The 23,504-nt window shown below is 42.7% G+C and overlaps 2 protein-coding genes and 1 long non-coding RNA gene across 7 annotated transcripts; 2 read left to right on the top strand and 1 right to left on the bottom strand.

The window, feature by feature from the left end:
• Positions 1-2,805: 2,805 nt before the first annotated feature.
• Positions 2,806-13,465, top strand: LOC127761129 (AUGMIN subunit 6). Its single transcript, XM_052285357.1, has 13 exons — positions 2,806-3,447; positions 3,540-3,596; positions 3,690-3,784; positions 5,680-5,830; positions 6,646-6,771; positions 6,853-7,012; positions 8,165-8,225; positions 8,311-8,581; positions 9,879-10,004; positions 10,885-11,040; positions 11,626-11,869; positions 11,992-12,438; positions 13,057-13,465. Exons 1-13 carry the CDS (start codon positions 3,229-3,231, stop codon positions 13,095-13,097), a joined length of 2,154 nt encoding a protein of 717 aa, XP_052141317.1. The 5' UTR covers positions 2,806-3,228; the 3' UTR covers positions 13,098-13,465.
• Positions 13,466-13,804: 339 nt separating this feature from the next.
• On the bottom strand, positions 13,805-17,161 carry LOC127761131 (uncharacterized). Of its 5 annotated transcripts, none has more exons than XR_008015209.1 (6): positions 16,444-17,161; positions 16,140-16,260; positions 15,926-16,044; positions 15,649-15,800; positions 14,405-14,505; positions 13,805-14,188 (listed from the first exon to the last, which is right to left on the bottom strand). It is a non-coding gene; the product is annotated as an uncharacterized LOC127761131 (long non-coding RNA). The 5 variants fall into 5 exon arrangements; XR_008015208.1 differs by having other exon boundaries at positions 16,140-16,222; positions 16,444-17,160; XR_008015207.1 differs by having other exon boundaries at positions 15,994-16,044; positions 16,140-16,336; positions 16,444-17,159.
• Positions 17,162-20,648: 3,487 nt separating this feature from the next.
• On the top strand, positions 20,649-23,145 carry LOC127763549 (beta-1,2-xylosyltransferease XAX1). The gene is made up of 3 exons (XM_052288287.1): positions 20,649-21,040; positions 21,168-21,449; positions 21,661-23,145. The coding sequence occupies exons 1-3, from the start codon at positions 20,833-20,835 to the stop codon at positions 22,869-22,871; spliced, it is 1,701 nt and encodes a 566-aa protein (XP_052144247.1). The 5' UTR covers positions 20,649-20,832; the 3' UTR covers positions 22,872-23,145.
• Positions 23,146-23,504: the final 359 nt, after the last annotated feature.

Genomic DNA, 23,504 nt, shown 5'->3' on the forward strand with positions numbered 1-23,504 from the left:
TATTTCTTACGACCACTGATAAATCCGCAAGCGCACGGAATACCGATGTAGCACTTCACCTTCGGGTGACCCCAAAAGGATATCAAACTCAGGGAACATGTGTAATCTACTTAAGGCTAAGACTATCCAAGGACAACAACTATTGGTAGGCTAGCTAGGCTAGAGATGACTTTCTATGTGTTTTAGTTATCCAACCTAAGTTAAAGGTAAATTCCTATCTGTTGCTTCAGGCACCGACCCCTGCTGGTCTGCCAGCGTGGTTCCGCTATAGCTCTATGATGTACCCTAACGTGGAGGGTTACTAGGACGGGATTCATGGTTGTCACCACCTGTCGTTTACCTCTGACAAATTCATGGGATACACAGCAAATAAAGGTAACCTAGACACCACATCTAAGTTATTAATTACTACTCTAATACTTGCCTAGGAACTTCCTTCTTTATCCGGAGTCCTAGTACTAGAGTACTTAGTATGAATACTAAACAATGAACCCATAAATATGGAAATCTATCTTACTTAGACTAAATCTCTACTATTACAAAAATTGGAGATGTTTTGTTGGTATTTTGGTACGTCATCCGTGTATGAGTCGGTTTTTAAGTTCGTTTGCTTTTGGAAATATATATCTGTATTTGAGTCGGTTTTTAAGATCGTTCACTTTTGGTAATACAGAAGGCATCATATAAGAAATCTGTTTAAAAAAACTCGCATACTAACTTGAGACGATCGGACTCCTAACTGCAGCTCATGATTTTCTAAAAATAGATATATCCAAGCGAACTCCCACAGTGAATTTCATCTTAACCAAACCATATAACAATAATAAGATTAAAATAGACTTCACCCGTTGCAACGCACGGACATATTTTCTAGTAATTAAATAACATCAGAAATGATCCCGAATGCTTACTTTATAGAAGAAGTTTCTCCGAACCCAGAGTAGAGTGTATCGACAACTCCGGTACTCCTCTAGAATTCCTCTTAGAAAGCTACATTAGCCGAGGTAGAAGTCAGAGAGAGCGCCAATCTTCCGGTCACTCCTCCAAAGCTTCCCTTCACTCTACCTATTTTATAACGTACAAAAGATACAATAGAGTCTCTTGTAATTCAGCTCAAAGTTGTGGGTGTTGGAATGAAGTGAGCTCCTCCTTTTATAGGCTCCTAATGATGGTTACACCTATTGGGATGAAATCAGGAGCGTACATGTGGAAGATGGCGATCAGCGGCCTCCGGATGTGTTCGGCCGAACCCAAAAACCCTCCCTTTGGCTGGGAGGTAGCTTAATGGGCCCCCAACATCATGTATTATGATTTGGCCCAATTCTAAGTGGTTTTATTGACATATGGGCCCTCCAATTCATGCAAACACATCCTAATTGTCCGAAGTTGCATTTTGTCGCATGACATGTGTGTTTTCTCCTTAAAATACCTGTATACACATATTTTAATCCACACTAGTGGAAATGATTAGTAATAAACCCTACCACTAAGTTGAATACCATGTTTTATTTCATTATATGTAGGAATTGACGGTCATATATTATGATTTAAGGATCGTCAACAACCAACTAGCGTTAGCTGATGATAATGGCAACAGAGAAATGAGTATAGATGGGACAGTGGTAAAAGGACATTATGATTATAAAGTTTTATAAATCCCCATCCTTATAAATTTGCAAATGTTCAGCGCATATTTACTTAAAATTTTAAAATATGGAGTGTAGAAGAAATTTTTTAATCGTGGATTTCTTGATTAAAGTTGTTGGTTAAAATCTTCATTATTTTGAAAAACTAATATGATCAATAAATTTCACGGTTCATAAAATATCTTAAAATGACTTCTTAAAAATAAGAATCATGTGCTATAAATCTGGGTGGACCTATTTAAAAATATCGACATATTTATATGAAGAGAAAATCCCTTCTATACCCCTCAAATTTTACCTAATCCCTTCTATACCCCTGAATTTTGCTTACTTCCTTGTATACCCCTAAAATTTGATTTTGATCCCTTCCATACCCCTCCCGTCAGTTGACCGTTAGTTGACCGTCTATTTTCCATAAAAATAACCATTTTACCCTTGGATGAACAAAGAAATTCATGTGTTACATTATTAAAAATATAAAAGCTTCTCGCATGAGACTATTATAGTTATGAGTTTGTTATTCGATGCATTATTTATCCCAAAAAATATTGTTAGATAGTGAAATAAAAATACATATTTATTTTTTTAAAAAAAAGTCATAAAAATGAGGAGCATTCATATAAAAATATAACTACCAATGTTCACAACATTCTTTTAATGAATGCTCCCGATAAAAAAAATCCATTGTCCTATTAAAATTTCAAATAAAAATTTTAATTTATTACATTTATTTTGTTTTCAAAATTTATGTCAAAATTTTCTGCACTAATTATTTAGTCTCTTTAGTTTTATAAAATGCACATACTGTACATTCAAACAAAATTTTTAATTATTTTTCAAGCTTATATTTGAACCTAAAGCATCAAGGGCAAAAAGGACATTTGCAACCAAATGTAACAGTGAAATGATGAAAAATGTTACGGTAGGGGCATGGAAGGGATCAAATTGAAATTTTAGGGGTATAGAAGGGATCAGGTAAATTTTAAGGGTATGAAAGGGATTGAGTGAGTTTTCAGGCTGCATAGGAAATTTACTCTTATATGAAATTCCCTTTGGGAACGGGACGAATTTTTGATCTGCCGCCATGCCGCTCAAAAAGGTCGTTTCGAAATACGCACATGTTATACTTGTAATAAAATTTGGACTCCTTTCCCCTCCCTCCCCTCGTTCCCTCTGCGCACCCAACCCAACCCATCCGCAGCTTTCTCCCACCTCCGCGCAGCCGGTCATACCCCCATTCCAGGCCGCTAGGGTTCACCGCTGCCGCCCGCGACGGCCGCCGCGCGCCGGGCACACAGCGCGCTTTCGCCTTCACGGGCTCCCGTTGCCGTCTCGCGTCGTGCCCGCCCCCGCGCGGAGGCGGAGCTATCCAAAGTTATCGCGTCCCCCTCGCATAGATCTGATATTCGCGACTGGACCCGCTCCTCTCGGCTCGCAATGCTTTTTGGAGTTTTGTTTCTCTCCCATCCCACCACCTCGGCCTCACTGAGATCTCCGACTCCGATTACGCCAGCCGCCCCCTAAACCTAGCCGCAGCGCATCCACCCCCGCGCGAGACTAGCAGCGGCGGGAGTGCGCGGCCATGGCGACGGATCGGGAGAAGGAGCGGGAAGCGGAGCTGGAGAGCGCCATGTACACCAACTGCCTCCTCCTCGGCCTCGATCTCGCCGTCCTCGGTTCCCCCTCGTCCCCCGCCGCCGGCCCTCGCGTCGGCCTCTTCCGCCACTCCAATCCCCGCCTCGGCGAACAGCTCCTCTACTTCCTCCTCTCTTCGCTCCGCGGGCCCGCGCAGTCCGCCAAGGCACGTGCACTGATGCCCTCTTCTTCTTCTTTTTTGATTTTGTTTCTAGGTTTTCTGTAAATCGTATTTGATTTATTTCATTGGACTCTCAGGACTTTGATAAGGTGTGGCCGATCTTCGACTCCGCACAATCCAGAGAGTTTAGGAAGGTAAGATTTTGCAGATCTAGTTTGCTTCTCGGATAATTTACTACGTGCAGAAGCATATTGATGCTTTGACCTTGACATCTGTTGGTTGTTTAGATCGTGCAAGGAATCATCAGCGAGCTGGAGCAGCAGGGAGCTCTGCCACGGAGCAACTCCAGGGTATCTTCACTCGCCACCTGCTGTGGGCCGAGGTTAGTACCAAGCACACAGCTGCATTTTCTTGGGTTGAACCACCTTTTAGTACTATTTTTGCAGCTTTCAGCAGCAATGCAGCTTAATTGTATTCTGGAAACGTATGAAACGTTTCATTTCATAATTGAAATTGTGGAGAGTTCGTATCAATCACTGGTTGATTTGCCCTTCTTTAGACCGTGTTCTACATCTTTTGCGTTGATCTCAACCTTTTATAGTTTAAACCCTCGAGCTCCCTGAGGTACATGGCTTGGAGCCATCAGCAAATACATATCCCCTCTTGCTGGCCTGATGTGCTTCTCAAGGAGCTAAGTAAGGCATCTTGCTGGGTATTGCCTCATCCATGCAATTAGGCACATCTTTTGATTGTGCTGAACTTTATGCAGCTAGGAGAGGAGCAGCCATGCTAGGCCCCTGGCCAGCAAGGATGACGGGCAGCATACTGATTTGGGTAGCTGCTTCCAGCTACCAGACACAAGACAGAAGAACCATGGGGTCGCTCTAGTTGACCAAAGGAGTAGAGGGCAGGAGCAGTGTGGTGACATTGGCGAGGCTGGACGCATGAGCTGTGGTGGAATAGTGCAGAAGGAGCATACTGTTGTTACGAGTCGTGAGAAGCTTAGTGTGTTATCTGTGCTGCAACGCCTTGAGTCGGTTGATCAGTCCTGGTGGTTTGGGGGTATTGACCTAGGATATTCTACATTTGAAATGGGTTGTTTCGGACCATGGAGAGCATTAAATTGAAATGACACATAGGAGGTAGGACAACACATAGCGCCTATTTACTGCCACTGTAGGAAGAAAATTTCCCGCCCTCACCCCCTGAATTCGAGTAATGGAGAAGGGGCATACCATTGTCACAAGAAGATAAATGTGGCGTCACTGCTGCAGTTGCTTGAATCGATGGTTGGTCCTGGTGGCTTGAGGTATTGATCTAGGGTTATGCTAGAATTGCTGGGTGGGAACATTTTAGGTGGGTCAGAATGGAGCATGTAGAGTGTAGCAGTAAAGTCAAATGAGACATTTGAGATAGGAAACCACGTAGCATAGGACTCTTGGGGATTGTGTCCACCCATTTTTTGCTCCTGTAGGAATAGATTTTCCTTGCCCTCACCCCCTAGTACGGGAATTCTATGTCTTGTACCTGGGTAGGGGGTGCCATTGCCATTCCTAATATCAAGTGTTTCAGGTTGTTATATCCTTAGTGTTTCTTTGTTTCACCAGACAAGGGCAGAGGTCATATTTGATGTGTAATGCATTTTCGCAATCAACACATGAAATTCAATAGTAGTGAGTTAACATTAGTGAAGCTGATGTGGCTTCAAAAAATAATAATCTTGATTTAACCTTGGAAAATTGGGTGTTTTATCAGAAAAAATGATAGCTAATGGCCGAAGGCTGTGTTCTTTTGGAGGGGTTGGGAACCCCTCCCCTCCACACGGAAAACGGAGCGATAGATTAACATGTGATTAATTAAGAATTAGCTATAAAAAAATGAAAATGGATTAATATAATTTTTTAAAGCAACTTTCCTATATAAACTTTTTACAAAACGTGTACCATTTAGCGGTTTGAAACGCATGCACGCGGAAAATGAGGGAGGTGGGTTGGGAACCCATGGGGAAGAGCACAACCTAATACTATATGGTAGCATTCTCTTTGTCTCTTTATTAGATTCTGTTTTGTGATTCCACATTCGTAGCATTCTCTTTGTCTCTTTATTAGATTCTGTTTTGTGATTCCACATTCTAAGTCCAGATCTCTGTAATAATCTGCAATGTACCTGAAAAGTGACTGCAGTTCTATTCAATAGTTTTTTTTTCTGCTCCAGTATATCATATAAATTGGAACATTTTCATCATCGTCGATGTAATGCTACCCTATATCGGTGCAGATTTGTTGAGCTATTGTGGCAACTCTCTGTGCATGCCTTGAGAGAAGTCCACAGGAGAACATTTGCTGCTGATGTTGCATCAAGCCCGCTGCCTGCAGCACTCACAGACGTCTCTTATCTACATGCCGCTGCATTACTCCCTGTGACTAAGGCAAGGATGGCTGACTCTTCAATTTTCTGAAAACTGGTTGGTTGTTTAGTCTGTCTTAAGATGACCCTGCCGCAGATGTTCATCAGTCTTAAAATAGGTTATTCGTAGAGAACATAATTTCATAGAGGATATACTTGGTTTGAGGCTTTTTATCCCTGTGAGCATACTTGTATACTCCTGCAATGCTCAAGACATTTGACACCTAGCATAGATTATTTGTAGAGAACATAACTGAGACTGAGGTGTTATTTTGTTAGGTGTTACATTATGAAAACAAAATAACACCTTAGTCTCAGTTTATTGATATGTGTGCAATAGCTGAAGCAAGATTCTATTGCTTCATTTCTTGAGAATGGTGATCCAGTAGGCCCCATATCAAGTCCAATTCTTAGTTGCTCTTGATTTTTTTTTTTAAATGGGTGTTCTTGATGACTTGTTTACTTGTCTATAAGGAAGGTTGATTATGGTTGATGTTTGTATGCTAGAAAACATAATGTTCATACAGAGACCATGAATACATAAGACAAATATGGATTTGAGTAAGAGGCAGCCTAATAGTGTGTGATGATTGTAATATACTGTGGTAGGCAATCAAATATTTCTTATGTCCATAGTTGGTAGGATAACTTGTCTGAATATGAGGAGCACCATTTCTATTAGCGGGGAACAAAATGTGTCTGTTGTTCCTCCTTGTAGCAGAAACTTCCCATGATACACGAGCATATTTCTCCTTATACATTTGTATAGCAATCCAGATTTAGTTATTTGAGATTTTTAAACTGTAAATTATGTTCTCCTTGTGCTATTCCAAACAGGCAAGGATAGCTCTTGAGAGGCGTAAATTTCTAAAAAATGCAAATATTGCTGTTCAAAGGCAAACAACCTGGTCAAATTTAGCCCATGAAATGACAGCTGAATTCCGAAGTCTTTGTGCTGAAGAGGTACACAGAAACTTCTGTGATGTTCATTCAGATAGTTGTGTTGCATCCTGTTCTTATTATCACTTCATCTGGAATTTTCAGGCCTACCTACAGCAGGAGTTAGAGAAGCTGCAAGACATGCGAAACAAATCCAAACTGGAAGGGGAACTTTGGGATGAACGTATCTCAAGTTCATCTGGACAGAATTCCCATTTGGTGTCTAAGGCAACTCGTTTGTGGGAAACAATATTGGCTCGCAAAGGTACGCTGTTTATTAGAATATGCCCCTTTGTTGTCTGATGAAGTTAATTCAAGCTTAAGATTAGTTTGTGTTAGTAATTGACACAATAGTGTATAGTTCCACATCATGTATGATGAGTTATCTTGTACTTGGGTTAAGGGACATGTAGCATGAAAGAGTTAGATGCTTCTTCTATTCTTTTCTCTGGCACAACTAGGTCATTTTACAATCCAAACAGTTTGGAGAGAATCAATGAACTCCTTTTCTGGAGAAATCCATACTTCCTGAATGCAGCATTCCTTCTGCCCTTGAATATTATTTGTCACTATGACATTCCCAAAAAAACCAGTTTCTTTTGAGAAATCAACTGAAGCTTGGCTTGTTTATGGTTTGGTTTTGTCTGTGGACTATTCTGGTGATAAACCTGAGCAAATATGCTAATAGCAAGCCATACCCTGGAGATAGCACCAGTGCTACCAGGGCACGTGTCCAAAATAATTTTCGCAGGTTGACACGCATTGGCTTATTGAGTCACGTCCAACAGTGTGACACATACCAGTGTCGAAGCTGGGGGAGGGTCCTTTGCTGTGCTCTTTGTTCAGGATGTGTTGAGGCTAACCATTTTAAGCCTATTTGCTTTTTATTTCTGAAGGACATATAGTATTTTAAATTTTAATGTGTTTATGAATGCATGCCAAACTCATAGTCTTGGTTGTGTTTCTTTATGCACGAGGTTCCTCTGCTTCTTTGTGCTTTCTCTACCTGTTTTATCAGCTCCATGTTTGTGCACTTCACTTCTTCAGCCTGAGGCTTTCTGCTGTCCTTATTATACTAGCATAATATGATTAATGCTTAGTTATCTTTATTTGATGGGAGTATGTTTAGTTCTTACTATTTGTTATGATAATATAATTTATTTTAGGAGAATTCTAGAATCCTATTTTTCTATATTTTGCCAGATCAAACACCAGATTCCGAATCAGACTCTGACTCTCCTATTGAGTCCTGGTAAAACTGAGTCCATTCTGCACTTGAAAACTGTTTGTTATTAAAATAAAACCTATAGGTCTTCATTATTATGCCATCCTTGGCAAACAATGTTGTTTCTTTACATAACGTTGAGGGCCATGGCGGTACTTTTAATTTCAGATATTAATAGGTGATACCTTTCAGGCCAACATGAGGTCTTAGCTTCTGGACCAATTGAAGATCTTATAGCACATCGTGAGCATAGGTGTGTTCCACTCCAACTTTGTTGTTTATCCGTATATCTGGTTCTATCATTATCTCATCATTTTTCACAAAATGGATTATATTAGGTACCGTATATCAGGATCTCAATTGCTAGCAGCAATGGATTTGAGTTCAAGCGTTCCACATTCTGAGTTACTATCATCTCGAGCTAGTGAAGCGTCTCCATTTTTGGACAAACAAGAACAGATGTCTGCTCTATTCCAAGGAAAGGAAGAAGCCCTCTCAAGGTTAGATGATAGGAATGGACGTGCTCAACAACAGACTGTTGATGTGGCTGAAATTCTTCGCCGTTGGACTCATGCTTTACAGCGTATTCATAAACAGTCTCTTCATTTGGTACGCTATTCTTACATTAATTTTGATGAGTTTAATGGCATGCTTATGCATTTAATTTATTTGAAGTTTTGAACGCGTCTGCTTTCATATAGAAATATGTGCATTCAACCTTTCACAACTACTGTCACTGTGAAAGTTTGGCTTTCTGTCTTTCAGCTGTAAACTACAAAACTTGCAGTCTGATCACCCTCAACTGGCTATGATGTGCAAACCATCATCCTTGTCCAAAATAATCGTTGTTTCAATGATGCGAAACATACCCTAGCTCTTCTATTCACATGCTTCAACTAATTGACTTCCTAGTCAATTATTCCTCATCTTATTTCATCAAAGTTATCAGATCCTTTTTTCATCCTCAAAATCAATGTCTTCCTCATCTTATTCCTCCATTTATGCCTTCAGTGTTACCATTAGGAGATCCAATTCTGGCGCTCCCTTCACCTATCCGATGCTCATATTGTCACACTCTCGAATGCCACCAATCTCAACCTGCCTCCTTTGCAGCCCCTTGTGGCCATCTTGCCATAGTTACCAATCCACTTCTGGTGCTTGATCTAGCTACCCCTGATTCTGTTTCCTGTCTCCCCTGGTGTTTCAGCAGCAATGACACTTGTATGCTGGCCATACTAATCTCATCATTCGTAGACATTTAAAACTTCAGCATTGATAATTTGAATCCCCTTATTAGTGGTTGAAGTATTATAGCATTTCCAAAACATTAAATGAAGTATTTACTTGCAGGTGGTTAATATGACTGTTTTGTAATAGGTGCCATTCAATGCTTAGCGTTGATATGTGTTAAAAGTGAAGTTATACATCATTTTTATGTTTCACAACTGATACTATTGTAGATGGCTAAGTATGCATAAAACTATAATTCCATATGATTATCGAACTGATTTTTTCCATAAATTGTGGAAAATAAAACAATAGGAACTTCTAATTGTTTTCTTTTCCGTCCTTTGCTGTATTTTTTCAGTTCTGATATCACTATTTCAGGAAATACTAGAGCACTTTAAATCAAGGATATAAAATAATCTTCTGCATCACCCATATTTGTTGGTTGCATTGCATATTTGGCGCCATATTGGTATCTAATGCATATTAAGTACTGGTATGGTGAGTTTTTAGAGATTCTATGTTGTCTGCTGGCGGTTAGGCAAGCTCCTGGGCAATGATGGGGTCCTGGACTTGGTCAATACAGCTCTTGTCTGAAACCTAGGCACAACAGACTTGTGCAGTATTTATGCATAATATCTTCCGTTAGCTAACATGTAGCTGTGTACTAATTTGACAGGCCAAAGCAAATGATGGAGATGGACCAGAACTACTCCGAAGTGCATCTGATGGTGAAACTAGTACCCATGCTGACTCATTAACGGCAACATTGGCTGAACATCGTCAGCACTTAGTCAGTATACAGGTAAAACCAACTATGGTTGGAAGCTAAGCTTGCAAAACTAGTGTCCAAAATTTTTGTGGTGTCGACTCGTGTCCGCGTGTCTGACGCGGGGAGACACGCATCTGACCCTGCTAGGCGTGTCCAAATTCCAAACTAAAGGAAGGGATTTGGTGGGGGAGGGGGGGGGAGCGAGGGAGATGGACAAATGGTAGTATTTTCTTGCTTTGTGGTGGTTTCTTGGGAGCAGCAAAAGGAGAGAGAAGCATCAAGGAGAGAGAGAGCTCAGCTGCACCCCTACCCTTTAGCCTAGCACACAGTTGGCCTGTTAGGTAGTACTAAGGACCTGTTTGGTAGAGCTCTAAGCCTCTAACTCCTAAATTTAACTATGGGAGTTGGATCTGGAGTGGAGTTGTGGAGCAGCATATACCCAACTCCACCTTTCTAGTTCATTTTATGAATGCGTTCCACCCAGCTCCACTCACATTTTAGATGGAGCTAAAACTGTTTGGCTGGGCTCCAGCTCCAAGAGAGGTGGAGGTGGAGGTGGAGCCGTGCCAAACATGCCCTAAAGTATTAATGTGTGTCTGTGAAAGCTCTACTCACGAGAGTAGCTGGCTAGGATTATCTATGCATAAAGGATCCTCTGCTTGGCTCTGTGGGTGTCTCCAGAGTCTTTATCCCTATTTCTGCTTTTTATTTTATTTATTAGTGTATAATACATGTGAGTCCCCGAATCCTATTTTTTAGAGTTTACCGAGTCGGACTCCTGAGTTTGAGTAGGACACTGGCTCCTGTGTCCGAGTCCCAGTAACACAGCAACACCCTTGGGGTTTGAATCACGTGGATTTTACTGATGATTACTTTTATCTGTCAACTGACTGATTCTCTAACCATTTTCTAGGGCCTAATTAATCAACTCAAGGAAGCTATCCCGGCAATGCAGCAGTCAATAGCAGATCTGTCAGAGGAAGTAAATAGCGTATCTAGTAATCCAATGGATAAAATCATCTCCAGATTGTCTCCGTCAGTGCAAAATTCAGGGTTTGGAAGAGCAGAAGTAAGAAAAAGAAAAAAATATTGGATTGGTTTTTTGTTCGATGATGATATACCATGTTTTGATCAATACAGAAAATAGTCTCATTAAAAAGAAAAATAGTGGGGCTATTTGGTTTGTGAAATGTCCATGCTCGTTTAATCAGCTTATTGAGGAATGTGTCTGTTTTGATCAGCTGTCCTTGAATCATTGGGTCCAAGAGGCATGCACTTTGTGTAATAGGGTGAATTCATCCTGCACAAACTAATAAACTGTAGCATGGGTAAGGGTGTACAGAACCAGTTGAACAGGGTTGGTAATCTCCATAATTCATGCATGAGAAGCAGTCCATGCATGCATACAAGCCCAATACCAATTATTGGCAAAATTTGTTTTTATACACACCTAGCTAATTGTCATGTTAATCCAATCCCCATTATAATGGACTTCGCGTAGCATAGGGGTATTCCTCAACCAATTGGAGTCTTCTTTTCTCTTGTAGTTACCACAACAGCTTTTGGTGTAAAGACATTATATCACCATGTTATGGCGTGTCACTTTGAGTCTGTCTATTTATTCTCCTGCTTTCTAATAACTTACTTTTTACAGGAAAGCAGCAGTGAACTTTTAGAGATGACTTCCAAGCTTTCTTCTACACACCTTGACAAGGCTGGGAGCAGTCCTGCTCTAAAGCTACCACCTTTATTTAGTCTGACTCCAAGTTCTTCTGGAAAAGGAACACAGGCACAAAAAAGGAATGCGTTAGGACGGCAACCTAGCCAAGAAATCCTGTCTGAAGAGAAAACTCTTCCCCTTCCCTCAACTAAAGATGAAACAAATGGCTCAATACATGGTATTTTCTATATTGTCTAAACCATCTGTTTCTTCTGTAAATTCCTTATTGTTCCGTTGGTTACAAGCTGAACTTTTGACAATGACATTGGCTAATTTTTTTTTCTATATCTATTTTTGCAGAAAATGAGGGTTATTTTGCTCATAACATCAGACGTTCTGTTCGTGAAGCTGCTCTATCAAAGCCATTAAGAAACCCAGAGAGGCCACATGACCAGAGTAGTGATGATGGTTCAGAGCACTTCTTTATTCCCCTATCAACAGGTGCTTCAAAGATGGAGATTGATGCCGTCGATAATAATAGAAGAATGCAAAAACTGGGTTTTTCATCACCACAAATGAAGTTCAGTGATCTTCACTTCAATGTTGACAGCCCAATGCATGCAACTCCTGTTCTGTCAAGTAAACTTAATGGGCATGATGATCCTAACACTGTCACAAGCATGCTTGATCCAGTAAGTGGTCTGGGACATCAGTCATTTATAACTGATGATGCTCTTGATCAAGTATTCTCCCCACCACTGTTGTTGGAGACTTCTTTATTTCAGGATGCATACGAGGACTTGCTTGGTAAGTCTTCCCAGACTCATTGTCACGCTTAAGTAGTTATTAGGTGTACGCTCAAACTATTGTATGCATGCAAGTCTTTAAGGTTTTGTGTTGTCTGAATTGATTAGGCCTCAGTAACAGTCTGATATTTAAGGATCTGTCGGGTTGAAGGAATGTGACGAATGATTGACCACTCAATCTGACATGACTTATTTGGTTTGAGAAACATGATAGTTGGAGGATCCGTAATACCTTAAGCCCTCAAATGCATAGCTCAGTAGGAAAAAAAAGAGGAATTAGATTTATATCCCACCAAAATTATGGAATGACCCATTATGGATCAACTTTGACAACTTATTTTACTAATAATATTTAAAATAAAAAGTATAATAGTGATGTAAAAAATGTGTAGCAATTCTAATGATGTCTAACTATTACGATAAATCAAAATTTATTTATATATAATAGCAGTAGAAATTTAAAAAGTTATGACGACATTTTTTGAAAGTCATATTGTTTTAGAGAGGGCAGTACTTTGAAGGCAAGTTTGGTGCATCCCTTTCTGTTTTGATTCACAGGTTTGCAGTTACAGCACCCAAAAAAAAAATCAAACTTACCTGTATGTTATCTGTTATGCAGCTCCATTATCTGAAACCGATACAGCTTTAATGGAACACTAGAGCTCACATGTACATTGTGTAATACTTTGACCACTGCCGTAAGCTTCAGTGCTTGATCACAGCCTGGAGGTTCTTATGGTTTGGTTCTGACTGCTGCTGGGACATTTTTGGTGAATTTCTTGCTGGTTGTGTTGCTTGCCAGTTGCCACCAGCATGTGAGGGATGTCTGCGTCAGAAGAAGGGGTATTATTAGGGAAAGTTGGGTATTTGGTTTTGGGGAGAGGAAAAGAGTGTTTTAGCGGTGATATAGATGTCTGTAATGTTCCAGCCGTTGTGTGCACAGTAAGATAAGATTCAAAATCGTGTGTATTTAGCGTACATTGTATGTATTTGTTGTAATAATTTGCTTCGCTTAAAAGTTTTTCTGATGTGCGGGTTCTGCTGTTCTGCACTTGGTGAATTGCACCGGCGATTTGCGGGAAAGCAATCTTTGGAGACATACATCGATGGGGGAAAATGTCGAAAAGTCATGAACTAATGCTGAAAAGCTTGGAGTCCACAGGTGTGACATCTGGTGGGATTCTGATGGTTCGATGAATGAAGAATTTTGAGAAATTCCGTGCATGAAGTGCCCACCGGGCACCTGCCACCGCCTCTCATCGGTAACTTTGCTTATCTAGTCCGAACCAAACTAGAACACTTGTGTTAACTAGTAATCGTGCACGTGCATTGCACGTTTCCCACATTAGTTATAGTAATCATATAAAAACACTTCAAATTTCTTGCATTTTCCTGTAATATATGTCAGGCAAAATATACAACATACTAAAAAGTTTAAGAACTATATGTACTATAATGTAACTTAACATACTCCTTTAAACAATAAAAAAATGCAAAGCAGCTAACAATACCAAACATATAATTTGTCATAGCTTGATAAACACTTGAAAAGCTCAAAGCAAGATATTTGTATTTATGGTATTTGAATTAAACCCCACAGCCTACAATATCTTATCAGGAAAAAAGACTCAGATCTTCACCAACAATACTTCAAATATATCCTTCATGGCCAGCAACTAAAAATAGCATTTACATGATCACCAATGAGGTGTATACAGCTCCTGCCGTGGGTCCACAGAAGTTCATGTGATCTGCAAAACACAAATTTACATCCATTTCACTTGTAAGAAATGGTCATCACATATAATTCCAAAAAGAATATTGTCTATAGTTGCCTTAATTGAAGTAAAAAAGTAGATAGCAAGTGTGAACATTCCAGAAACACTAACATTTGTCAAAACGCCTCTATATTTTCCTTGACCACAATATTAATCTAAAGTGGTCATATTGCTAAACTATGCACACACCTGCAGTTGAAGTGGCAGCCACGAAAGGATCTACCAATCTTAAAATCTGGAGACCAATATCTTTCATGGAATTCCCTCAAGGAAAGGGTTCCACTATTAGACTGGAAAAAGGGAAACATATCAAATCATGAAAAAGGCATAATCTGAAATTGGAATAGCGTATATCTTTTTAAGATTTAATTTAATCCTGGAGTCCACACTTTTTTCGTGAAGCTACAAATAAATAATATATCCATAATGGTGATGAAAAGGATTTAAAACATGGATAGTAGCACTGGATTAAAAACATGAAAAGCATCTTACAATCCAAAAGCTTGAGAAGACATTAGCATCAGGCATCTTCCTAAGAAACCAAATGCTCTTTTAGCCACATCAAAATTTTCAAGCAAACTACGTATGTCCAAATAAAAAGAAATAACAAACCGTCCAAGCAAGCATATGCCGATGGATAAAATTTATGAATTACATCATTAGTAATTAGAAGTCATCAGCACAAAGCAAATATTCAAACTTCCCAAAAACAATGCAAATTATCAGAGGAGAAACATCAAATTCCATGCTTATAACTTGTAGAATATACACTGGATTCAACTGATGCACTTTTTAAGGAAATGAAGCCATAGTTCCATTGTCCTGAGCTCCAAAAATTGATCATTGGTATATACAAAGGGGATATTCACTTATATTTAAGTCTGCTAGAATAAAACTCTCTTGACCTATGGAGTTATATGTGCATACATACAAATTGAAAGAGACGCTTACATTTAAGCTTGAGGGCATTTCAACCTGATAGGCTCATGTCAAACCAACCGTTGAAACAATTCCGAAATTAAGTGATTACCAGCTAGAGTGACAGCCAAAAGCAAGCTCAACATTGCAATGGGGAAATTGTGATTAGGGAAATCTTGCCCGTGATTGCAATTTCGGAACAAAATCTTCAAAATTTTGCCCCCCCCCCACCGGCAAGCATATATCTCACCCGAAATTTCTCCTTTTTTCATGTTTTTGTGAATTTGGTCAAAGTTTATTCTAAATCATTCAAAATTCGTCAATTTTTCAAATAAATTCAGTGATTTTGGTTCTTTCGCCCCCTCCCCCCACGGAAAAAACCCCAATTTCTAGAATGCAAACCCTGAATATTGCAGTAAAACTACAGTGAAATACTTGGTGCACAAATGTCATTACGGGTGGCACCGCTTCAGGTTTTTTTTTTCTTTTGCAAAAATTTGAGAGCATTACATCACCTGTGGCAATTGTAGATTGATGCATCCTTCCGCTGCTTGTACTCATGGTTCTGTTGAACCTTAGCTTGCTACTGCTTACAATTGAGCAAAGCATACCTCATCCAAGCTTGCTATCTTCTTTAACTCGAGAGCACTTAAATTAGTGGTATTCCCTACGGTGTTTGCCAGTAAATTAGAATTAGTTAACTCAAACAGTACATGATATATAGTGAAGAAATCACAAGCTTAAAAGCTGTTACATATCATCAATCTGTATAAATTAATTTCAGAGATATACAATTAGCAATTAACTGGCAGCGGCATAACAGCTTTGCAAAAGAAGCGAACATGATGTGTATTATTTACTTGTCACTGCAAGCAATGGTGACGTAAAGCTTCCTGCACTACCGGGCCGAGCTGCAAAGGTGAGTCGTGATAAACTTTATTACATTCAGATCACAAATGTTGATTAAAATTTTTTTTTTAAGCATTCAATCGATCCAGAGTACTACCTGATGTAGATCGAACCACTATACATGAATATTTGTCAGAACCACTACCAATGTTTGTCGTTGATGAAATCCCACTGATGGATCTGAGCAACCAAAACATCACATCAGCATTTGCATGTTCCTAGCAAGGCCGAGGAACCAATCATGAGTTTGTTCTGCGTATTGTATTCATGCAGAACATATGCGCCAAGCAGAACCTGAACCCGGACAGGTCGCCTTCAATCTCACTCAAAATTTGTAAAGCTAGAAGGAACAAGAAAAGGGATTGCGATGAACAAGAGTTGTAGCCAATCGTTGTACTTACAGGACAGATCGGTGGAGGAAGACCTTGGGGGTGCATGTAGCGACGCAACTGCTCGCTTGCGGCGGCAGGAAAGGGACCACTTGCGTTCCGGTATTTGCACGACGAGCGCGGCCGCAACGGCGAATTGCCTCTCGCTCGTGGCGGCACCAGGGGCTCCGACCTCGCCTTCGTATATCAGTGTGCGACTAAGGATGACCGAGCTGCGGTGGAGTGTACGGTGAGGCGCTGGAGTGGAGGAAGGCTCTCGCCGGCGCAAGTGGAGGATGTTGGATCGGTTGAGTGTATTCAAGCGCTGGCGGGGGCAGGCCGCGGTTGGGGAAGACCTCGACTTCGTCGGGGGCAGCGGTGGACTTCGGCGGCCACCACGGATGGGGAAGAACTCGGCTCCAGCGGCAACTGGGGACGACGTCGGCTCCGGGGAAGACCACGGCTCCGGCGGTGGCTGGGGATGACCTAATCTCCGGCGTGGGCAGCGGGGGTGGCAGCGGAAGGGGACGACCTCGTTGCCCCGTCGCGAGGAGGAGGGAGGATGCGCACGGAGCGAGGAGACGGCGGGGATTCGTGGGTGTGGAGGAGAAGCGAGGAGGCGCGGGGATTCGCCGGGCGGCGAGGAGGAGCGAGGAGGCAGCGGGGGAGGAGGGAGGAGCGAGGAGGCGGGGGCGATTTAGGGGGCAAAGTTGTCGCGGCGGGGAGGAGCGAGGGGGCGGAGGAGGCGGTGGGGATTTGTGCGGCGTAGTCATCGCGTGATTTCTGAATAGGTGGAATCGCTCATCGCTGCGCACAGTTAGGAGGATAGCGGACGTATGAGATTAAATCAGATGGCGGATGGACGGTAGGCATTGATCCGGGTGATTTCACCGGTAGGATTAGAGAGGTACAACTCCTCTTTTTTATATTAGTATATAGATATAGATATAGAAATTATACTATGTATACCAAGCAGAGAGGGCCAGTAGAATCAAGGATGTAGAGCTTTTGTATTTGTATAGGAGTCTTGACTTAGTCTGCATCTTAGTTGAACCATTAATATTGTTACCTGCACAATGTTACGTTGGATTGGATTTCTCTTAATTTGATTCACTAGCAAATTGCATGTGCCTTGCACGGGAAAAACTAACTTATGACAGACATTATATAATTTGGATTAACTATTTCTTGTACACTTAATACAATTTTTTTTGCTGTGTCGGTAGTGAAGGAGCATCCCGACCAATTTTGTTAGGGTATAAATTGCATCTTGGGCCGAGTTTATTTCAAAACTTTTTCTTCAAACTTCTAATTTTTTTATCACATTAAAACTTTTCTACACACACAAACTTTTAACTTTTTCGTCACATCGTTTTAATTTCGTCCAAACTTTCAATTTTAATGTGAACTAAACACACCCTTGGACCATCTTTTTTTACCTTTGTTCCAAGTTAGACTTGGGTAGGACAGTTTTCACTAGTCTCGACTAGGGAAGTTTGCATAATATTTCACTTTAGACCAGTTCTTCTCTATCCTCTGCCATTGCGGTCCTCAACGACTTTGCGCAGCTCCTGACCTGTCTTCCTGGAACTCTGCTCCTCCGTCCCAGCTCCGTTCATTCCCGAGCTTGAAAGTCCAAACGATTATCTCCGTTAGTTCGCTTGCTCCATGTCACCTTCACAAGCGTCGCCCTCGACATCCCACTCGTGCGACAAGCACGAGAGAGAGAGGATGAAGAACTTCTGCCTGAGCAACTCGAAATGGCCAACTTCTGCTGCTCTTGCATCCTCTGCGTGGGCGGATACCGAGGCAAACGATCTAGTTGACGCGCGGCGGCGTAAACCTTGGCGCACTCGCGGCCAAAGCTTACATCCACCATCTTCCGTGCGATCTGGTGCATGTTCACAACTGACCCTGGCGAAAGCTCATCGATCACCACATCCTAGTCTTTCACCGGCTTGGCAATTGGGATCGGCTTGCCGCCGTAGGCCGTAGCCTTCCTCATCACCAATCCTGTGGTCTTGGGTTGGTTGCATTGCTTCTACCTAAAAGTAGTACTCTAGGAGGCAAGCAGAGGAGAGAATGGGCCGGCGGCGGCTCGACGCTCATTGGCGCTCCTGCAGCCCATGGAAGACGATTAGGAGAAGGAATAAGTTCACTTTACATCCCTTAATTTGTTGCCGAGTTTAAAATTCATCCCAAATTGCAATACCACATTTCTTAGAACTGTGGGGCCCACATGAATTCTTTTCTTATTCTTTCTCCACTTAGCTTAGTATTTATTTAATGAGGGAAACTTAGTTATTTCTTCTGTTTGTCACCTACCTTTTGAATCACTTAACCCCTACATAGACTTTGATATATACAAGTAATATATAGCTATTAGCATAGTACTCTCTTATCATATCTTTCATTGGGATTAAATAAATACGATATATTGGAATACTCTCGAGTGAAATGCTACAATGGTATATCCGTGCGCTTACGGATTATATCTGTGACACTGATTTCACGTAGAAGGCTTGAAGGAGGGAGAGGATGAGAGTGAAGATCTACTTGTCTCTCGTGCCAACCTGGTGATGAGATCCAAGATCCAAGATACTCCCTCCATCTATTTTTGATAGTCATATTTCCAAATCTGAAAAATTTATTTTTGATAGGCATATTTCAATCCAACAATCTATCCTCTTAATGACTTTATCAGATTTAATGCGTGACTCTCCATTCTTCCACACATGATTGGCTACATAGGCATTGAGAAATGTAAATATTAATGAATCACTTGCTTACGAGAAATGACTAGTAGCATGTTTAAATGGATGATAAGTAGAATTATTTATCCTTGGTTTGTGTGCCAAGATGAAATATGACTATAAAAAATAGATGGAGGGTTCCCTGCAAAAAAAAAAAGATGGAGGGAGTACATGTTAAGGACCGAGCTAAGTGAAGGTGAGGAAGGAAGACCTCATAGACAATGCCTCTAGGGAGGTCGTGCCACCAATGCGCACCACCATCGTCCATCTAAATTCTTTACAACTCCTCATTTCCTATGTTCCAAACAAACGAAAACCATCACATATTTTTCTTATGTCTTTCATTTCTCTATTTTGCATATACAATCTTCTCATAGGGATTCCTATATTTTCCTATAATTTTCTCCATTCGTAAGGGGTTATAAGGGCTCGAAAAGCGCATTTGGAAATAGCTGATTTGCTACACCTGAAACATGGGAGCATATGATTAATTCAGTATTAATTATTAAAACCATCAAATTATTTTATTTTTCAAAACAACTAATTATATAGGATACGTTTGGGGAGTTTTTACGGTCCAAGATCTTCGTCCATATTCTAAGAAGTAGTTCTAGAATCTAGAAAATAAATTCTCTAGAATCTCAAAAGCTGGGTACCAACCAGCTCCTTCTCAGAATATTAAACTCCCCCAAATAGACTAATAGAAAGTTTGAAAAATGTGCTAACAGAAATCAATGAAGTAGTCAAGCTGAAACTTTTAGGCTGTGTTCAAGAGGAGGGGTTGCGACACGTACAATGAAGCACTCATTAGCATATAATTAATTAAGTATTAACTTAAAAAATGGATTAATATTATTTTTAAAAATAACTTCCCTAGAGAACTTTTACAAAAGACATATCGCTTAGTAGTTTGGGAAGCGTACACGTGGAAAATAAGGGAGATAAGTTGAAAAAGTAAATGGAAGAACAGGCCATAAAGGTATACAGACCTACATGTAGAGTAAATAAGGCCGTGTTTAGATCTAAAGTTTTTCTTCAAACTTTCAATTTTTCCATCACATCAAAACTTTTCTATATACAAACTTTCAACTTTTCTATCACATCGGTCCAATTTTAACCAAACTTTCAATTCTGGTGTAAACTAAACACATTACATTTAGCCTAGCTATACCAGATTACCAGTACATGAAAATAAACTTAAAAAATACGCTCTCAATGTCCAACTAATAATACGTGTAGACGAAAAAAAGAGCCACATTCCCTCGAAAGAAAGAAAGAGAAAAAGAGCCACATGTAAAACACTCCGGAGGGGAGATTAGGTGAGCAGTCCAAGTGTCTGCGCGTCCTGTCCCAGTTCGTCAAAAAGGAGGAAGCAGTACCGCTGCTTTCAGTTCCTACCACACACACCCCCATCCTCACCGATCTCTCTAAACCCAAATACGCAACAAATACTCAATCGTCACATCTTAAAAAACAAAGAAAAAGGAAGAGAGAGAGAGAGAGTGAAAACAAAAAAGAAAAGAAAAATCAATTCCCAACCTTGCTGCTACAAATGCCTCAGGCTTAGCAACTCAACCTCCTCCCCCCTTCTCCCCTTCCTCCCTTCTTTGACTTCCCCTTTCCTCCTCCGTGCGCACGCTCTCCTGATTCATACAGCATTTCGTCGGGGATGACGTCGACGGCGTACTCCCGGCCGTCGAAGCTGCCGGGCGGCGGCAACGGCAGCGACCGCAGGCTGCCGCCGCGGCTGATGAGGGGCCTCACCACCAAGATCGAGCCCAAGAAGCTCGGCGTCGGCCTCCTCGCCGGCTGCTGCCTCGCGCTCCTCACCTACGTCTCCCTTGCCAAGCTCTTCGCAATCTACTCCCCTGTGTTCGGTGCGTGCTCCCCTAATCCCGATCCGCCCTAGGAGCTTACTTTTGGTTAAATCCCCTCCCGCGTTGTCTCTCGAATCCAATCCATTTTGATTTAGTCTAATGGGAGCTGTTTTGAATCCGTTTTCAGCCAGCACAGCCAACACATCCGCTCTGATGCAGAACTCGCCGCCATCCTCGCCGGAGACGGGACCCATTCCGCCCCAAGAAACTGCAGCTGGCGCCGGAAACAATGACAGCACTGTGGACCCCGTCGATCTCCCTGAGGACAAGTCGCTGGTGGAGGCGCAGCCTCAAGAACCCGGCTTCCCCTCGGCGGAATCTCAGGAGCCTGGCTTGCCGGCGGCGCTCTCGAGGAAGGAGAATGATGCGGAGAGGGCGGCGGCGGCGGCGGCCTCGGAGATAAAGCAATGTAAGGAAATCTTGCCTCTTTCTTCCGCTCCCTTTTATTTGCGCACCTTTACTGGAAGGCAGAGCAAGCTACAGTAGAGCAAGTCCCCAGTTGTTGTTGAGCGCAAGCAAGCAATCAATCTCGTTTGGATTTGGTAGAGACGCACGAGATCTGGGCGGTGTTTTATTGGGGATTTGATGGTAATTCAGTCTCGTTGGTTTGGTTAATTCAGCCGAGAAGAAGAACGGCGTGGCGGCGGGTGGTGATACCAAGATAAAGTGCGACGAGAACGGCGTGGACGAGGGCTTCCCGTACGCGCGGCCATCGGTTTGCGAGCTGTACGGCGACGTCCGCGTCAGCCCCAAGCAGAAGACCATTTACGTCGTGAACCCGTCGGGCGCCGGCGGCTTCGACGAGAACGGCGAGAAGCGGCTCCGGCCCTACGCCCGCAAGGACGATTTCCTCCTCCCGGGCGTGGTGGAGGTGACTATCAAGTCCGTGCCCTCCGAGGCGGCGGCCCCCAAGTGCACGAAGCAGCACGCCGTCCCCGCCGTGGTGTTCTCCGTGGCCGGGTACACGGACAACTTCTTCCACGACATGACCGATGCCATGATCCCGCTATTCCTGACGACGGCGCACCTCAAGGGCGAGGTCCAGATCCTCATCACCAACTACAAGCCGTGGTGGGTGCAGAAGTACACGCCGCTGCTCCGCAAGCTGTCCAACTACGACGTCATCAACTTCGACGAGGACGCCGGCGTGCACTGCTTCCCGCAGGGGTACCTCGGTCTGTACCGCGACCGCGACCTCATCATCTCCCCGCACCCGACCCGCAACCCGCGCAACTACACCATGGTGGACTACAACCGCTTCCTCCGCGACGCTCTGGAGCTCCGGCGCGACCGCCCGTCGGTGCTGGGCGAGGAGCCCGGGATGCGGCCGCGGATGCTGATCATCTCCCGCGCCGGCACGCGCAAGCTGCTGAACCTCGAGGAGGTGGCCGCGGCCGCGACGGAGCTTGGTTTCAACGTGACGGTGGCGGAGGCCGGTGCTGACGTGCCCGCGTTCGCGGCGCTGGTGAACTCGGCGGACGTGCTGCTGGCCGTGCACGGCGCCGGGCTGACGAACCAGATCTTCCTCCCGGCGGAGGCCGTGGTGGTGCAGATCGTGCCGTGGGGGAACATGGACTGGATGGCGACCAACTTTTACGGGCAGCCGGCGAGGGACATGCAGCTCCGGTACGTGGAGTACTACGTCGGCGAGGAGGAGACGAGCCTGAAGCACAACTACTCGCGAGATCACATGGTGTTCAAGGACCCCAAGGCGCTCCACGCGCAGGGATGGCAGACACTCGCCGCGACTATCATGAAGCAGGACGTCGAGGTCAACCTCACCAGGTTCCGGCCAATCCTGCTGCAGGCGCTCGACAGGCTGCAGCAGTAACTCGTCTATCCCAATAATCGCAGGCAGCTCATGGCACACATCAATGTATATGCCGGGACGAGACGACACGACGAGGAACAAGAACGGATACTAGTATATTGTACTGCTGCTTGAAAGAGATGATGATGATCTTAACCGGAGGAGAACCATCAGTTGTTGGCGAGGCGGTGGAAGCTTTTCGCATATTGGTAATTGGTTGGGTTGTCCATTTTGGTTTGTAACAATTTGCATAGGCATTACACACCAAAGATGTTCGATTTTTTTGTTCTTCTTACACTTCTTCACTTCGCCAGCCCATTCAACACTATACATTCTTTTCTACTAATACGGAGCCAAACTAAACTATGGTGTTTAATTATTAAAACATCAAATTGGTCACCCAAACAAAACAAAGTGGCGATGAAAGAAAGATCCAAATCTGAGAGTTGTTTCAGACATGTGCAATCTCCTCTAATAAATTGAACAAATGGTTGTTAATCGAATCTGCATCCCGAGCGTTGAAGGGGCTTAGCTGGTGCGGACGTGCCAGCATGGAAGTGTTCGTGGAGAAGGAAAATGGATTCGATGCTCTGTCCAACACTGGTGAACTGCTGTATATGCACCCGCCTGCTGCCTGCTTTCAGCTTAAGGAAA

This window comes from Oryza glaberrima, chromosome 2 (assembly GCF_000147395.1).
Source record: "Oryza glaberrima chromosome 2, OglaRS2, whole genome shotgun sequence".
Lineage (NCBI taxonomy): Eukaryota > Viridiplantae > Streptophyta > Magnoliopsida > Poales > Poaceae > Oryza > Oryza glaberrima.

Excerpts from the sequence above, each read along its gene's own strand:
- LOC127761129 (XM_052285357.1), top strand. The coding sequence starts at position 3,229 with ATGGCGACGGATCGGGAGAAGGAGCGGGAAGCGGAGCTGGAGAGCGCC. Across the intron at positions 11,041-11,625 it reads CAGGGTTTGGAAGAGCAGAA|GAAAGCAGCAGTGAACTTTT; the intron begins GTAAGAAAAAGA and ends TACTTTTTACAG. Across the intron at positions 12,439-13,056 it reads TGCATACGAGGACTTGCTTG|CTCCATTATCTGAAACCGAT; the intron begins GTAAGTCTTCCC and ends TCTGTTATGCAG.
- LOC127763549 (XM_052288287.1), top strand. The coding sequence starts at position 20,833 with ATGACGTCGACGGCGTACTCCCGGCCGTCGAAGCTGCCGGGCGGCGGC. Across the intron at positions 21,041-21,167 it reads AATCTACTCCCCTGTGTTCG|CCAGCACAGCCAACACATCC; the intron begins GTGCGTGCTCCC and ends ATCCGTTTTCAG. Across the intron at positions 21,450-21,660 it reads GGCCTCGGAGATAAAGCAAT|CCGAGAAGAAGAACGGCGTG; the intron begins GTAAGGAAATCT and ends TGGTTAATTCAG.